At 39.5% G+C, this 18,191-nt stretch overlaps 1 protein-coding gene across 1 annotated transcript in view; it reads right to left on the bottom strand.

The window, feature by feature from the left end:
• The window catches only part of LOC126298138 (uncharacterized), a 179,177-nt gene extending 161,505 nt beyond the window's left edge, over window positions 1-17,672 (bottom strand). Inside the window, exons 1-2 of the mRNA XM_049989454.1 lie at window positions 17,591-17,672; window positions 17,021-17,111 (exon numbers count right to left, since the gene is read on the bottom strand). Of these exons, the coding sequence (XP_049845411.1) occupies window positions 17,021-17,111; window positions 17,591-17,624 (125 nt within the window). The 5' untranslated portion in view covers window positions 17,625-17,672. The remainder of the gene's footprint in view (window positions 1-17,020; window positions 17,112-17,590) is intronic.
• Between the last annotated feature and the right edge of the window lie 519 nt (window positions 17,673-18,191).

The following is an 18,191-nucleotide window of genomic DNA, read 5'->3' as shown; positions in this document are numbered from 1 at the left end:
TTTTGCTCAGAGCTATTTCATATCAGTCGTTAAAAAAAGTGACATCACTTACCTGTTGCCTTTTGAGACTCGGTTAGATGTTAAAGAATGGCTAGTTAATGCAGCAGGATAGGGGAAATCTACTGATACTGAGATAACTATTCACTATGAAACTCACCCATCTTCAGACATTCAGTAACTTCCCAATAACGAAATAATTTATCGTGTACGTAATACTGGACTGATAATGTTACACCAGTCGAAGAAAATGCTTTGTAGAAAGCCAGAAACAGTAACCTGAAAGAGATACTCGATGGCGATGTAACATTTTTATTTTATAGTCCGCTTTAAATGGTACTGGGCTCTAAAGAGAAATATAAATGATTAATTCTAAATGTACCCCGTGAACTTCTACTGATTTGTAATAGCAGTTGGTTGTAGTTAAAGTAACGGCATTCCTAATGCTGCAGTGCTGCAGTGCTGCAGTGCTGTGTACATAGCAGGACGCTGGAAAGAGGAATGTATGTTCATTAACGGGAGCACTCGTTGAGGATGCTGATAAACGATAGCTCAATCTTCTACCACAAAGTGCATAGATGACACAGTAAGCAGTTAGAAAGTAGAATGTTTCCTCTTTTGAAGTCCGTCGCTTGGCGACGTATGTTGATTTCTTTTGTGGAGTGCCTCTTGTTGTAAAGAGTTAAGATGGTTGAATTTTTCCGAGCGAAACGCAAGGACTGTTGATAAGCAAAGCCTTGCACAGATGGTAAGTTGTTTCATCAGTACGGCAGCAACTGCAGCACTGCATTTCGGGGATATCGTCGATAGGAACAGCTTCGAAGAGGCCCCATCTCAACAGATGGGCTAAAGATTATGATCTATAAATCTGAAGAAATAGGCACTTGTTGCAGAAGTTGCTGTAGCTATGACCGACCGTGCATCATATTCCTCAGTTTCCGCAGCCAGTGCTCGACTCTTCCTCGTAAACAATTCAAAAGATTTTGTGGCACATTTCGCAATGGTATTCCTACAAAATTCTAAATGTGCACTAAATGAATCCCAAAGACAGCCAACACCGTTACTTTGCCTTTCATCTTTCTATTTTTTTTTTTTTTTTGCCCTTTTGGAAAAGAATGACATGTGGTCGGGGAATATTCTTTGGACGGAATTCACGTTTTATTCCGTACGATGCCGTGAATGCTCAGAACTCTCTCACACTGGGTTCTACTCCGCCACATTCTGTGCAGGAATATCCGCTTCACTGAGCTTATGTCAGAGTGTGGCGAGGTTCCTCAAGATCCTTCATTCATGGTCCGTTTTTCTTCTAGCAAATGACACCTCCTGCTCCCGTTAGATTTACTGTGGTATCGGCACGTTATAAGGACCTCCTTATGCAACTAATGATTTCAGCTTTGCGAGGCTGCAACTGTGTCCACACCACTATTTCAATGTGGTTTCTGATTCTGAGGATATCTCGAAGATCGTTTCTGTCAGGGATTCGTCCGGTCTCTGCCCGATCTGAAAGATAGCATACAATGATATACCACTTTGATTACACAGGGTATGCAACGAGTAACTGTCAACTGTGCCGTGTTACGGATGTGGCACGTTGCTGACTAGGGAGACCACGCTGAACACATTTAGTAACTTGTGACCAACTCCTAATAAACGTCTCAGAACCACCGTTACCACTTGTATGACTATCTTCCCATCCCTCTTCCCGCACCCACACCACAGTAGGGCCGCGTCCTACGTAGATGATAAGAGACAGAAGCGACCAACAGCGCGCGACAGTTTCATGGGACAATACACAACCGCAGGTATAGTTACGGAAGTGTCCTACGTGAGCGACATGTGTGTCGCTGCCTGTCTACCGCTGCAACTGGCAACGTTTGAACTGAAACGTGTTTAAATCTTGTCGCTGGAGCACGCACAACAGAGAACGACAGCCATGTGTGTTCTCGGAAAAGCAGAGGAGCAATACTTCTCAACCGTTCTTAAGAAAACTATTTGGTGAAAAAATTTGATTCTTCTACAACTTGTAGCTTGATATCTTTCAACAATAAAGCTCTGGATCTATTTTCGTTATTCGTCATAGTTATTGTGCTGCAAGAAATTGAGTGTATGGCTGCAAGAAATTTTTATTAATTTACAGAGGTAAAATCAAATAGCGTAGACTTCCCGTATAGTTCATTTAAGGCCATACGTTATTGCATACGAAATGTAACCAATATATGTAAATTGTATTTAAAGTTGAGACCATAATGATATGTCTTTTCATTCTTGAAATATTGCTTGTTATATCCGGGGACGAGTAGCTCGCGGCACTTCCGAACCTTTCCTAGACTTCGGGAATCAAGTGGTCATAAAAATACTCATATCTCATAAACGGTTGAAGATAGTGAAAGGACCATCTTTGGAAATCACAGCACGCAGGAAGGACTAGTTTATCGTATGATTAACACTCGATACGTTTTTGTAAATGCGTGAGTACAGCGTAAACAAGACCACCTATAAATTACACCATGTGGATTTGTTCGAATTTTCATAGGCAAACAAAGGGAGAGAAACAGGTAAACGGAATAGCAAAGTGACCAGCGTGAGGTCTAGTTTTGTATGAAAATATGTAACTGCTTTAAATTAATCAGGGTAATTAACTAAAAGTTCATTAATGGGGTGTGGAAAAATTGAAATATTTCACTAAAAGCTGCTAGCAATTAATGTAAATGAAGTGTCAAAAATTCCATCTCTTCAAGGCCTAGTTATTTTCCACATAAAAAGATACATTGGTGCGATATATAAATGTCAATAGGGCTTCCTTCGAAGCATGTACGTTAGGAAGGCCAAAGAGGAGTCAGTAAGATCATGCTTTCTTAATAAAACTTGAAAATAAAAAATGAAATAAATGAAATATTTTATGAAACGATTTGTGTAAAATAAATAAGTAGATCAGAGAAACGGTCTACGTGCCTTTGAATGATGGTCGAAATCGTGAATAGAAAATGAGGTGCACCAAACGTTTCCCTAATATTTTTTATTTCATACTTCAAATGGTTCAAATGGTTCAGAGTGTTAGGCGAGTTAACAGCTGAGGTCATCTGTCCACTAGAACTTAGACCTACTTAAACCTAACTAAGGACATCCCACACATACATGCCCGAGGCAGGATTCCCACCTGCGACCGTAGCGGTCACGCGGTTCCAGACTGAAGCACCTAGAACCGCTCGGCCGGCTGTTTCATACTTTTAGAAAAATTGTTACACAAAACGTTTGGCTTTCTTTTCAAAAATTCAGTATGCTTTAATTTTATAGACTATTTAGACTAATTGAAACGCGTGGCCTTAACACTGACTGCTGATGAATTACGTGCACAACATCAAATATCTGTAAAATTTCATGATACATTGTAATTTGCTAGGAATATACTGTGTGTGATACACTGGGATAGGTGTGTATAAATTTAAGATAAAGTTCCTTGGCAAGACCTTAATATTATACTTAGCGATGCAGTGCAAACAGTATACGTAAGACTTAGTATACAGAATTATAACTGAGTCAGTTAAAATACAAGGTAACGCCAGATCTGAACCTAGGACTTCACGAAGCAGGCAATGATGACCTGTAACGCTACTGCTACACCACATCTGGCCACTGTTTGAAGGTTTCATTCTGTGAACTTACATATGGATTTAGGGTAGTTCGTCATGTAGTCAGTCAATCTTCCGTATTTATCGCCTGTTAAAAGCTCTCAATCATGAAAATACATTAGCATTTAATTTATTGATGATGATCCTCTGCACAGTCATGTGTATTCGAAGAATCTGTATGGTGATCTTCCTAGTTGATGACGTCTATGAAATTGTCAATGGAGATTCCTTTCTTTGTAAACTGCATAAACAGCACTCCTTTTCTCTTTATTTTCGTAAGTAAACGTAATTTTGTAGCCTTACTCCCCAGCTGCAGTATTCTACAGTTTAGGGACGCCGTTTTATAGAAACAGCTGGTTGGCTCTAAGTAGCCGTCTTGCAGTGCGACGTGGTTGCTCGCACACAGGACACCCGAGTTTTCCGCCCGATGTTGCTGCTTGTCGCTGGAGTGTCGTGTATACAGAAGTCGCTCGCTGTCGGTCGCTTCTGTCGCTCATGCAGGACACGGCCTAAGACAGTGCTATATATTCGGCTGTTGGCAAAATGTGGAACTATTATTTTTTAATGCAGTCTGTGAGCATACTGATTAATGGACATACGTACGACGTTTCAGACTCATGCAATGTACACAGCACACATCGCAGCCATTGTCGTTTCTATTATAACCACCCAGACGACAAAATGTTAATTGTTTTTCCTAAAATAGTGCAAATAAAAAGTCAAAAATAATACTGGAGAACATGTACTGGGAAAGGCAACACGTTAATCATTCTGAAAAGCCACACATATCATCGTAGAACATCTTATAAATTAGTTTTTGTTTGAGTCTAGGTATCAGGTATTACACCAGAAAATAATTGATGGCTGTGGGAAAATTATATCTAATACAGCTCTTGACACAGCTAAGTATGTGATACTGGCGTTACAGTCAAACAGAAATTTAATCTCCACTTTTCAAGTAACTGCATTAAAGTAAACACATCAACTAGAAAATTTGGCAAATTTATCTAAATTCCCAGCAGAGAAACATTGTATCTGTTTTGACTCGAAGAATACTACACAAGCATTTGAGCAACATGCAGTTGAATGATGTTAGAAGAAGGGGAAACGTATTCATGAGCCATACTGAGTTCTGGGAATGTCCGAATGGTTTCATTGTTCACCTTCAGATGAAACACTGAAATCGCCGGAGGATAGTAAGAAGGTTCATATGCACTGAAAGGAAAAAGCAAATAGCAACACTAAGAAAGAGTTGTGCGACATAAATGGAAGTTGGTTGGCATGTTTCAACAACTGAAAGCCGTTGTCTAATCATATTTCACACCCGTCGCAAAAGGGCGGGGCCAGTTGTCATACTATGAGGGTGCAAATCAGGTTTGCTTTAAATACACTCTGTAATGGTCGTGAGCGCTAATTATGTTTGAGACTGGACGTGGTCAGTTGATGTAACTCAACCATACCTTTACGGTGATTAAGATGACAATACCAACAACCTACTGAGTCTGAACGAGGTCTTGTAATAGGAATACGATGAGATGGATGTTCCCTTTGCTTTATTTCAGAAAGACTTGGCAGGAATGTAGCCACTGTACATGTTATCTAGCAATGGTGGTTACGAGCATGCACGGTCGCAAGTCGACCGGGCTCCGGACAGACAGGTGGTACAACCGAGAGGGAGGACCATCGTGCTCGGCATGTGGTTGAGTCGCTTCATACTGCATCTGCAGCAGCACTTTGAGGAGCAGTTGACACCACAGTGACCCAACGAACTGTTACAAATAGTTTACTTCAAGGATAGTTCCTACCCACACCACCTGTAGCGTGCATTCCTATGACTCCAAACCACCGCCATTTGTGACATCAGTGGTGTTAAGAGAGAGCTCATAGGATGGCTGAATGGATATCTGTTGTTTCGTGATGAAAGCTTCTTTGCCTCGGTGCCACTGACGGCCGTTGACCTATACCTGGCGTTGTGGTAGGGGGTGTGATTTCATATGGCAGCAGACTCACTCTCTTTGTTATCATACGCACTCTGACTGTAGATTTGTACGTCGGTCAGGTGATTCAATCTGTTTAGTTGACATTAATGAAGAGCATTACAGTAGGTGCTTTCCAAGACGGTAACGTTCGCCCAGACGTCGCTGTTATAATCTATCATGCTCTACAGAGTGTCGACATGCTGTCATGGCCTGCTCGGTCACAAGATTTGTCTATAATCAAGCGCATGTGGGACATCATCCGCCGACAACTCCTGAGTCATGCACAACTGCCATCAACAGCCTCTGTATTGCTCGACGAAGTGAAAAGGCGTAGAATTCCATCCCACAAACTGATATCCAGCACCTATAAAACACAATGAATTCAACATTCTAGCGGCTACATCGCTTATTAATGTGCCAGCATTTCACTTATGCAGTGACGTATCTCGCACTTACATTACCTGTGATAATGGAATGCTAATCACATATTTTATGTAGACAAATGTATCCCCGATATTTCATTATTCTTTAGTAAATATTTTTGGTGTTGTGTGGCAAAACCATTTCCTTACTGTCTTGTCATTCACTACTCAGATATCTAAAAATGTGAAGTATAGCTGCAGCTATGATCATTTGATAATTTGCAATTGAAGTCCACAGCTGCATCTGAATGAAGGAAAGGTTGGAAAATGAATAAAATTTTTATAATTGATGCTATTTCGAAGCAGCACCTTTTGACGACATCAGTTTTTAACGTAAGCGAAGGAAATGAACATATACAATAAGACCAACATGTAGGGGAATCACCCGGCCTATATGAAACCTTCCACTCAATTACTATTAAAGGATAACAGTAATTCTAAAACCATATTTCTATGATTTCCACTCCCCGAAAATCACTTAAACATTTTGAAAAAAATTTCTCGTAAACATGTGAAAAGGTTACACCTGTAGTACTATGAAATTGTGAATGTTAATGAAGAGGCAGAAACCTGTTTCTGATAAAACTCCAGGTGTTCACTATATATTCGACTAGGTTAAATCGAAAAATATGTGTACATTAATTACTAATGTTTACATTAAACTTGATCTAGAGTGTTACAACTTCCATGGGATTGAGTACTACTTATTTCCAAAAGTATTATTACCCTCCATGTCTAATATGTCATATATTTAGCAAAACCTGCAGTCCTTTTCAGGAGCTAGCCATTGATTTATTGTAATGTCTGTTAATTTTTGAAACAATCGATTTTTTGCGACAATTATAATAGCTTTCGGCCTACAAACAGTTTCTCCAGATTCTACAGTAGAGAAAATGAAAGCATCGATTAAGACACGAAACAAATACGAATGTTTACACCAGGGGTACCTGTGAGCGAAGCAAAATTCTTTAATCATCTTATGGTTCATATCTCTGAGCGGCATTTTGTGAACCAATTACAATGTGACATCAGTTAGGTTATTACATAAGTTAGCAAAACTTGTGTTATGCGTGTTGACATTTTGATTGCTTTGGGTTTATTTATCCATTGTTATCTTTTAGTTGAAGTTCATTGCTGCTGTTTGAGTTTATGTATTGTCATTTGGGGATAGTGTGTAGAGCTGTGGAAGCTAGAAAACGGAGTAACAAGTGGAGATATCGGAACACTTGCGACATATTCTTTGGATTCATTGAATTCAGTAGAGAGGTGACAGCTGTGGAGGCAGCCAGAAACATTTACGCTGTGTACAGGGATAACGCCATTAGACGATCGTTTTGACACTGTCAGAAAGATCTTTGGGATTTGATAAAGAACGTTTAATCACATTAATCCACAACGATCCACGTCAGTTGGCTTCGAGAACAGGCAAATATGATGGTGATCACTGCACCACCGTGCGACATTTGCATGTCATAGGGAAAGTTCAACAATCGGGTATCTGGGTATTATATGCTCTAAACCCAAATCACAAAAATCTCTGTTTGTTCGTCATCAGTTGGCTCGTGAACAACATGAAAAAAGAAAAGAAAGGAATAGTCGATCCCAAACATAGCAGCAGCCCGTCGTACAAAGACTCGTGTGCATCCACAAAAGAAATGCTTTGCATCTGGTGGAACAGTGACGGTGTGGTGTACTACGATTCGCTTTCCTCGAACTTTAACCGTCACTGCTGATATTTTCAGTCAACAACTGACAACCCTTTCAGACGAAATCCAAGAACAATTACCAGTTAGGCTGCGTAAGTAATACTACTCCCTGATAACACCGCCGGCACTCTTCTAGACTGACAAAGAACATTATACAAGAGTTGGGTTAGGAAGTTACTCCACATCCACCTTGTTTACCCTGTCTTGCTCCCTAAGATTTTCTCCTTATTTTGCTCTCTGTCGAACAGCTTTCAAGGAACTTCCTTTACGGGTAAAAGTTCTCTCCATAGACATCTCGATGACTTCTTCGCCTCAAAACCACGTGACTTCTACAGTCACGGAAACAGTAAGTTACCCCAGTGTCGGTGGACAGTTGTAAATAGTGAAGTAGAATGTATTAATGATGACCAGAGTGTTTCTGGATGGAAAAACGATACGAACTTATGCACCAACCCAATACATTAAGTAGTAATATGTAAGTGTATCCACCAATTTTTTTTTTCGCTTGCACTTGACAGCAACAGCAGTAACTTATATGCTCCATCTGAATTAGAAGATCATTTCGGTCCATCCATAAGGTGACATGAATAGAATATTTGAGTTGTCCTCCAATTAATATAAGATGGAGGACTTAACATGACACTAGGAGGGCCGACTCTTGGAAGCTAGATATGGAAGGCGGTGAGTTTCAAAGAACGAAAAGGCTCGCTAGTAACGCAGCCTCAAGTTATATGTGTGTGGCATTCTTACGGGAACGCAGAATACGTCTCCAATGTTACAGAAAAATTATCACATAGGTAGGAAGTTCCATGAGTTTAAAAGCATGTGGAACGGCGATGTCACAGGATAATCCCCGCACCGGTATGCTATACAACAGATCAAAATACTCATAGAACTTATTATTCCTTCTAGTCAAGAACTATCTTTCTAATACTAATCTATAAAAGGCAACAGAAGACAATACCTAATGAGTCTGATTCGTCTGACGCAGTTAGTATTCATTTGCAAATGCGAGTAAATCAAATATGACTCATGAGAACGGAAATGTATGTTCAGTTGTGTGAGAGGGGCGGCAGAGGGGGAGGGGGCGAAATGCCTGATAAAGTGCTGGAGCGCCCAAAAGAGTAAATTGCAATAGGGCTTCCTGAGAGGTAGGTCACACAGATTAGCGCTCTGCAAATATGTTTATCTGCGATTTAACATAGACGTTCGTAGTACCATCGCGTTTCGGACACCAACCCCAGTGTCCGAAACAACATCTGAATAACGACAGGTTATTCCGCAAATGTTACATGAGATATTGTGCACAAGTGAGAAGTGACATTCAATGTTGGAGGTATCAACATTCCTTAGTCAACTGTATTGATAACAACCCAGAAAGCAGCACTCGATGGAGAAACTTTCAGGGTAAATTGTATTATGAACTTGTTTCTGAATACGTGCGAGTCCGAAGTGCCTTCAGTTACTTCCCGTCTAAACAGTAGGAACACACCGTCTAGTATTCCTTCAAGGATTTGCGAAATTTTCCAAATTAAGGTGAAGGCTAGGTCCGCTTAACATCCTAACAAACAGAAAAGGGGTAGTGTAACAAGAAGAAGAACGGACCTACCAAGTACAGCTGCTGCTAATTTAGAAAATACTTTTGTTTCTGACCGTCTCCTTATGTGACACCTTACAACAGCGTCTCTTGTTGTAACCGCGATCGGACCAGTCGCAGGGTGTCCGGGAAAGCGCGGCGGAACCAAACGGAGTGCGGCCTGCGAACAAATATACGAACTGGAAGAACGAACACGAAACAACGACGGAGGAACGACAGAGGCCTTACGACGACAACACGCAAGAAGCAACGGAGTGACAGAGAGAACCAAACGAATCCAATACGTTCACCAGCAAAGAAAACAAAGAACGGTAAACTCGCTGTCTGTTGTAGAGGCGATATGTCAAGACGCACCCAACGATTAGACTCGCTGGGTAAGTCTTTTTTTTCCTTTATTGTATTTCGTTTCCCCTCGAAGGGGACGAGCTGGAAGCAGCTAATTACGCTGCTCTGTAGCCTACAGACTTTTTAAAACGTAAGAAAGAAGATAAGAAACAATAAAAGCAGGCGATAAGACGCTGACTGAAATTGTAAAACGGCGGAAAATTGTGGAAGGTTAAAACATAAAGCAAAAGGGTGGCAAAGCTAATAAAATACACAGGAAGCAGACAGGGAACACAGCAGACAGATAATTAAAAAACATGGCGACAGTCTGGTTTCTGTTCGCGAAGAAATATAAAAATCACACACAGCGACAGTATGATGTCCATTCGCAACACTTCTGAGAAGACACACTACACTGAACATTCACTGTAAACACTGTACTAAAATGTCGGCACAAAGATAACACACCATAGCTGAGGGCAGATGGGGGGAGGGGGACCTGGGCAGATGGAGGGGAAAACAAGGAGGGAGGAGAGGAAAAATGAAAGGGGGAAGCAAAGGAGGTTGAGGACTCATAAGGGGGGAAGGATGAGGAGCAGAGCAGACATGAGAGGGAATGGGAAAAGGCACAGGATGGAAATGCAAAAGGACTCGGGGGGAGAGAATGGGGGCAGAGAGAGGGTAGGTGGGGAAAAAAAGAGAATGGAAGGGGGAGAGAGAGAGCCCAGTAAAAGGATGGAGGAAAGGAGGGGGGTGAGTATTAGAGTTGATAGGAGGGATAAATGGAGTGAGAGATGGCATCATCAGGAAAGTGGAAAGGGGGGAGAGAGAGCCCAGGAAAATATGGAGTAAAGGAGGGGGGGGTGAGGATTAGAGTTAGTAGGAGGGATAATCGGAAGGAGAGAGGGCATCATCCGGAAGGGGAAGTTGATGGAAGCCACCTTGGGAAAGGAGATGAACGGTGTGGAGATGAAGGGTAGGAGGGACACAACAGTGAACACGTGGAAGTGGGCGGGGCTGTGAGAGGAGAGGAACAACCAGGGGGTGAGGATGATCAGGGCGGCGGGAGGCTTGCTGAACGAGAGGCAGGCGCTTAAATACAGTAACGGAGGAGCCGCTATTGGCCGCTGGGACAACGTGTTCCACTGTAGCGCCCTGACACTAAATATGGGCCAGGGGCGCTCACCGCCACGGATTATGGCGCGATGGTGCAGAGACTTTAGGGGTTTTCGACGTCCATGACGTCTGTCGCGGATTCAAATTCCGCAGCGCGACGTACCAGATTTCTAGCCATATGCTTGACACTAACTGTGAGAGAGAAGTTGGAGAGACCTAGCGATCTGTTGTGTTTATGACGTTAGTACAAAATCAGCAGCATCATGTCAAGTTGAAACCTCGAATGCTGTTGCCCAGCTAATGTCTGTTTCTGTCTAGGAGTTCGTTTTCATTTCATTGCCCAGTGAGATTCATATCGATAACACCCGTTGTTTGTATGTAGTACGAATAACGAACTATGAAAACTGACAACGTGACAGCCTTTCAGGTGCTGGGAATAGTTTGTTTGCTCAATGTGCAGTATTTCTGAAATTCATTAGCTGTCTTAGTTCATCAGTTACCTAAAGTGCAGGTTTCCTTCTTACTTTTTCGGTATTTAGCTCAGCATGTCTGTGTTATACCTGAGTATGTTTGTTAGTGAATCTATGAAGTTTTCCATTTAGGTCTTAGAAGGGAATGTACATCTTCTCACAAACGACTTCTAGCGCCACACTTCCTAGTTCCGGTGTATTTATGCATTTGAAGTCTCCTAATGTTTTTAGTTGTGGTTTCTTTCACGGATTTTAATACGAGTACATCATGAAAACTGTAAGGAGCAGACATACCACATGCTGGTATCTGAGGGGCATGTAAAATCCGTCTCTGACATTCAGTGTGGAAGAAGTTTAGTACATTTAGACGAATCCTACTGCAACTTGTCCTTTAGTATAGATGGATACATCTTTGACACTACAGTAGCAAAGCAAACCGACAGCATGCTTCATACTGTTATCGTACACAAATTCAGCTTGGTATGAAACAGCATGAAAGGTTCTAGTACGACTCTCATATGTGATGAGCAATCACTTAATACCTCGGACCTGTACATTCACTTCACATTTGGCCGATGGAAATTACGTGGAATACATTGTTCTGGTGACTAGCTCTTCACTGTCTTGATGAACTGTATTGTTGACGAATAAACACAATTTGTGGATGGAAAATACACAGAAATATTTCTATGCCCTCTTTCCACCCATTCAGGTACTCCAGCATCATACCGTACTGTTGCCTTTTTGATACCATATACATTTATATGACCCTCGTACAACTGCTCTTTTGACATTAAATAATTTCATTAATATGATATTTTAGTTCAGAGAAGAACGTATTTTAGAAACGTCTACAGTGGACAAGATATAGGCATAACAACAATGTATCAGAAGAGAGCTCAGAAATGCTGTACCAAAAAAGGAAAAAGGTACCTCATAGGAGCTTCACAAGAAATGGACATTCGAAAATCGGAACTTTTCACTTTACATTTTGCTTTCCAGATGGACTGTAAGTGTCATTTCCTGTGCTTTCATAAAATGATAAGGAATTTACGATAGTCCACTTCTTGCAAGAACACATTATTTTTAAATTTCTTTCATCCCCAATCATGTTTAACCAGAGCTGTATCATTTTCAAAAGGTCGTTTTTCTTTATTGTTTCTTCTTTTACATATTGCATGTCCAGTGGCTGCAGACAGAAATCAGAAATCAGGAAATGATTTTCACAGTTGACATTTCCTGAGTATAACTTGTTTGTTATTCATCTGATAAAGGTATTGTTGTTATTATTTTGGTGTGCAGAGATGTTATCTAATAATTATTGTCAGGTCCTCAATGTTGCTTAATTGCTATTGTCGAAATGCAGACCTACTGTGAGAAGTGCATTAAGTCCCAAAAAGAAAGTAACATCCAGACGTAGCCGATGGATATGAGGAAACGTTACTTTAAAAAACAAAAATTTATAACCATGATTTTAGAAGGGAAATAATAATACAGCTCAGGACAGCTCGTATGGATCCCTCATGACATGCAGTATTAATGTAGACTTCTTTCTGCTTTCTGTTGGGAGCCAGAAAACATACATAAAGTTAAACGTAAAGAAGACGAAATATATAAGAGAGTATTTACTGAAGATGACACAAATTTGGTGAACCCTATCTTGTGATTAAACAAAGACAACAAAACTGTGTTCTTGGAAGGAGGGGGACCCCCTTTAATTCATTATTGTTCACGTTTATCACTAATGTGCTAGATAAAGTCAGTTTCTAGATTCCTAAACAGCAATTTTAACTGCTGTGTTCTTGGAAGGAGGGGGACCCTCTTTAATTCATTATTGTCCACGTTTTTCACTAATGTGTAGATAAAGTCAGTTTCTAGGTCCCTAAACAGCAATTTGAAGAACTTCAATACGATATTGCATAAATTCCCCCCATATTCCTTTCTGAATGAGTGAACGCCCAGAGAGTAATTCCAGATTTGGAGAGAACCTAGAAAACACATCTACCAGTATTGCTGTCAGTGTGAGCTGCATTCAGCATATGATTGCTCGCTAAGTACTTTCCAAGTGAGCTCTCTGTCATTATTAACAGAATTTTTTAACTATTGCCTCATGGTTTATTATATCACCATATTACAACAAAATATAAATTTAATGATTTTGGCTGGCTGCTGTGGCTGGGCGGTTCTAGGCGCTTCAGGCTGGAACCGCGCAACCACTACGGTCGCAAGTTCCAATCCTGCCTCGGTCATGGATGTGTGTGATGTCCTTACGTTAGTTGGGTTTAAGTAGTTCTAAATTATCGGGGACTGATAACATACGATATTAAGAGCGATAGTGCTTAGAGCCATTTGAACCATTTTTTTTTAAGTCCCATAGTGCTCAGAGCCAGCTGAATCTTTTTGTAAATAATTCTTTGTGTATGGATCTGTATGCACTGAGCTTTGGACCATCACATTAACAATTTTCTTATTACAGTAAAGCTGCTGTTATACCCTACGCTAAATCACATACATTAAATTAAACATACACAAATATTTACAATATCTACTATTGGAATTATTTCTCAGTTATCATTCCAGTTACATCTCAGATTATTTATGTGAATTCTAAAAAAAACTTCTCCTTTAATCTTGTCGCACTGAAACTACATAGGACCTCATTGCTTAGCTATATGTGTCAAAAGTGAAATATGAACGAAGTTACAACAGATCTTCAATTTTCTTGCAGGTAAAGGACTGGAAATTCTGTAAGAAATAGGAAATTACACAGTAGGAAAACAGTTCCTGGAGTTGTGTGAATACTGACATGAAATTGTTATATTCGTAACATCAAATGTAAAGTAATATAATAATCCCATATGAGAATTATTGTATAGGTAAATTAATGTCTTCAAAATAATAAAATGAATGGAATTTAGATTATTTAGACTGCATTAGATAAAGCAACAGCAGCAAGTGATTGCGTTCTAGAACAGATCATTAATTATTATGTAAGAGCAGTACTTAGACATGTGTTTATGTGGTGACAATTATGCACTATAATCATTCAGCAAATGTGCATTCAGTGAATGTAGATGGTTATGATGGCATCAATAACTTCCACATCAACCAGGAATTAATTAGATAACCTAAATGCTGTATATTATTTACTTGTTTACACTGATATGTTCATTATGTGGTGACAATCCTCTCCATCTCTGTCTCTCTCTCTCTCTCACTCACTCGTTCACTCACTCACTCACTCTTTCCCTCAATGATCTCACTTTCCATTCCCCCTAACTGTTTACCATGAATGGTATGTAACATTGCTGTGTATAGTAATTTGAAGGTTTGTGCAATATCCATTCTATGCATAATTAGAGAAAATTGTTATATTCCTTCATGTAGGAAAATTCATAAAAAATATTCACTACATGCTTAGTGTCTGTCCTATTGGAACACACGAGGAACGGCAATATTTTTCTTAAGAACTATAATCACACCACAACAGTACTATGAAGGTAGGATGAGACATTCAAGTCTACAGAAGTTATTCAAAAGCAGCACAAACATGCTATTTATTTTTATTAAGAACCATTAGAAATTTATAATTGTAAATATACAATCATTGTAAACATTAAACATTGAAGCAAAAGTGGTAGCATTAGCTAGTGCTCTTGTAAAATTTCTTTTCATTCTTTATAACAAACTTTTCAAAAGTCTCATCTTCCACTGAAGCTGTTAATCGAATACACTGAATTAATATATTCTCACAGATAATGTCATAAATTTTGCATCTGCAACTCTACAAATCTTCCAGACATTGAATACAAAAGCAAAATCAATATGTTTTACAGCACAGTATGTTAACCAATCTTCTGATACAGTCATTTGTTTTGTAAGGCACATTTTGTGACAATCTGACTATCTCCTGAAACCGTTAGTTTATCTATTAGCACATTTTATCATAAATTGGGCAAAGATAGTGTAAGATGGCGAAGGTGGTAACATTGACGAGGGAACATCTTTGGTAGCTCTTGTGAAACCACCAGGTAATCACATCTACCCGATAATTCACTTCACATTTACCTAAATGTGCTAGTAGAATATAGATTACCGAAGCACAATTGTCTTCTGTGGTACAAATCTCAAAATAATTGAATGTAATTATGTCCACTATGACTCTATTGTTGTGATAATAGTATTTTCCATTTTTATATATTCGTGTGTTTGTGTGTGTGTGTGTGTGTGTGTGTGTGTGTGTGTGTGTGTGTGTGTGCATATGCAGCAACGAATCACTCAGAGAGTTAGAATTGCAAAGAAGGATAAAAGATTAGAAAGAAACAAGAATTGACTATGTCTGGGAGGAGGGTTGGTTAGTTCTGAGTATATGATGGACACATGTGTGGAGCCTTCTAAATAACAAATGTATCGTTGTATTTGACAGTAACGAAATCTGCACTTCTGTACCTCACTGTGTGTATAATCCCAGAGATGAATGTAATTTGGTGTCTCAAAATACTCCACATGGAAGTAGTAATTATTGCAGCTATGATTAGTATTATCATGAATATGACTAATTTGAGAAGAGCAGTAGCTGTAGGCAAAGGTTTGTTTTCCATCCAGAAAACTGATGTCTTATTCCCTACTGTTGTATTGGTCTCTGATTGTGGTGTATGTGTGTCCAGTTTAGCATGCTCTGTTGTCACACTGAACTCATCATACCACTGTTCGAGATATTCCATTTCAGCTTCAGCTGTTTCTCTGATGTACTGTTGGATACGCTCCTTGTTTTCCATTCCAGATCGCAGTCTGTTTATGAAGTCAACATCAGTATTCTCCTGGTCATTTTGCTCAGAGAAGTCATCCATATCACTAGATAATGCAGTATTATCTACTGTCACTAACACACTGGATACTTGGCTGAAGCCAGGACCTTTCCTGAAAGTAGGAAAATCAAAATTATTAGTAATGATGAGAAAAACGCGAAATGTAAAAAAATAGCTACTGAAAGATATTAAATAAATAAAAGTGGTTACTAATGCTAATTTCAGAATTAACCAAAAAGATTTACTATTTAGAAAACAGAATTGCTTATCTATTAGTTATGGAAGTTGCTGTATACAATGGATTGTAACTGTAAACTAATGCAGTACTAGCAGAAAACATTTATAGGCCCATGCAATCGTTCCATACATTCTACATTAGAATCGTATCACAGATTTAGCTCCAGTTATACGTCAGCATTATAACTGTCACACTTAGTTTCTTGGTGCAGTCTATGAAATATGTTCTCAGGATTAAAAGTGTTTGTCACAATCAGTGTCCCAAACTAAGACAAATTCAGTGTTTGTCACAATCAGTGTCCCAAACTAAGACAAATTCTGGTAATGAATTTCACAGCTACAGCTTCACCCATGTCAACTTGTGTATTAAGGTGGCACAAACTCAAGTGTATGCCCATACTTAGCTTTCCAGCATTATTGTGATATGTGCTTGCATGCAGCAATCAGTTTTGTTATTTCAACTGTGACTGTCAGACACAGTTCATTGTGCAGTTCATTGTAATAATAGGCAAATAAACCTGATACTAGACAGAAGTGAAAATGGTGATGTATAATATTCCCAACACATTACAAAAACAAATAGTAATGATGACTTAATGTGTCTGTTAATTTTATTTGTATGACTCATGGAAGTTAGCTAACTTCCATATCTGATGTTTCTAAACTATAAAAATGTAACATTAAACACTGATTAATGTGTAAAAGGAGGTTGTAACTTGACATAGTAGTACTTACTCATACTGACGGTCAGGCAGCTCATATCCAGGAACAATAGGTGTGAAATTCCCAGAATTTGTGGTAGGTTGTTTTAGTACAGCGCTAACAACTGAAACAGAAATTTGTCTGTAAGTACCCACACGAAATGAAAATCAGGTAATGTGTTTCACGTCCCTAACAGTTTGCCACAATGTTCTTGTACCTATAAAAAGAAGTTGTAAATGAGAACATTTCTTGAGCTGTAATTCAATAGGGGAACATATTTGTATAAGGTGTCGACGTGTTCATCACGTGCATAGCTTAAATACGTCAGTTCCGCGTTATATTTTGTACCGCGTTATTCTCAGCCCTCTATCATTGATACTTTCACGAAAGTTTCAAAATCATTTCGATAGCAACTCTTCTTCACGAGGACTGGAATACACTAATTACATATTAAAATAATTTTGAGAGACTTAAATGTGCAGCAGCAGGCTGAGAAATCGACTGTAATCATTTTATAGACCAATTACAGTAACCAATAACTTAGAGTGTCAAATAAAAATTGATGTAGCGGAAGGAAGTTATTCTTTGAGTAATGGTACTTACCAAAAACACATAGCAAGAAAGTGAGGAATTCCATATCTGTAGTCAGATGCCAAATCACAAGAACATTCGTGCACTAAGCAATAGATCACGTCTTCGCTACACAACGAACAGCTCGGGAATAACGCGAGTTTGTGTTGTCACTGGCAAGTGAGGCGTTCTGCTACTGGCGAGCGAGCCTACGGTTAAGAGCGAGTAGAAGTCGCCCTTCCAGTAGAGACGCCAGCTCCATCTCTCGAGTAATCTTGGTATCAACCACGTGATTTCTTATTTCGCTCTCTTTCATACTGGCCTCCCAATTTTTTTTCCAACAGGTGATATGAATCTGAAAAGAAATAAATGTTTTTGAGACGGAAGTAACCTTTAGTTTGGGAACAGGAAAAAAATTAATAGACATTGGTGGAAAATTTTAAACACAGTGTGTTAAATAAGTTCTATTTATGATAAAAGAAGGTTACCTCGTACTTATCGTAATTCTTAACTACGATTTTGTTTAACGCCAACGGCATTGCTCATGTGGTAACTGCGGTTCTCGTCACATCACCGAATTTAAGGGCTGTCGGGCTTGTCTTGCACTTGCATGGGTGAGCATCGGGATCCAGAG

The sequence above is a fragment of the Schistocerca gregaria genome, chromosome X (genome assembly GCF_023897955.1).
Source record: "Schistocerca gregaria isolate iqSchGreg1 chromosome X, iqSchGreg1.2, whole genome shotgun sequence".
NCBI lineage: Eukaryota > Metazoa > Arthropoda > Insecta > Orthoptera > Acrididae > Schistocerca > Schistocerca gregaria.
This window is presented reverse-complemented; position numbering and strand designations above follow the sequence as displayed.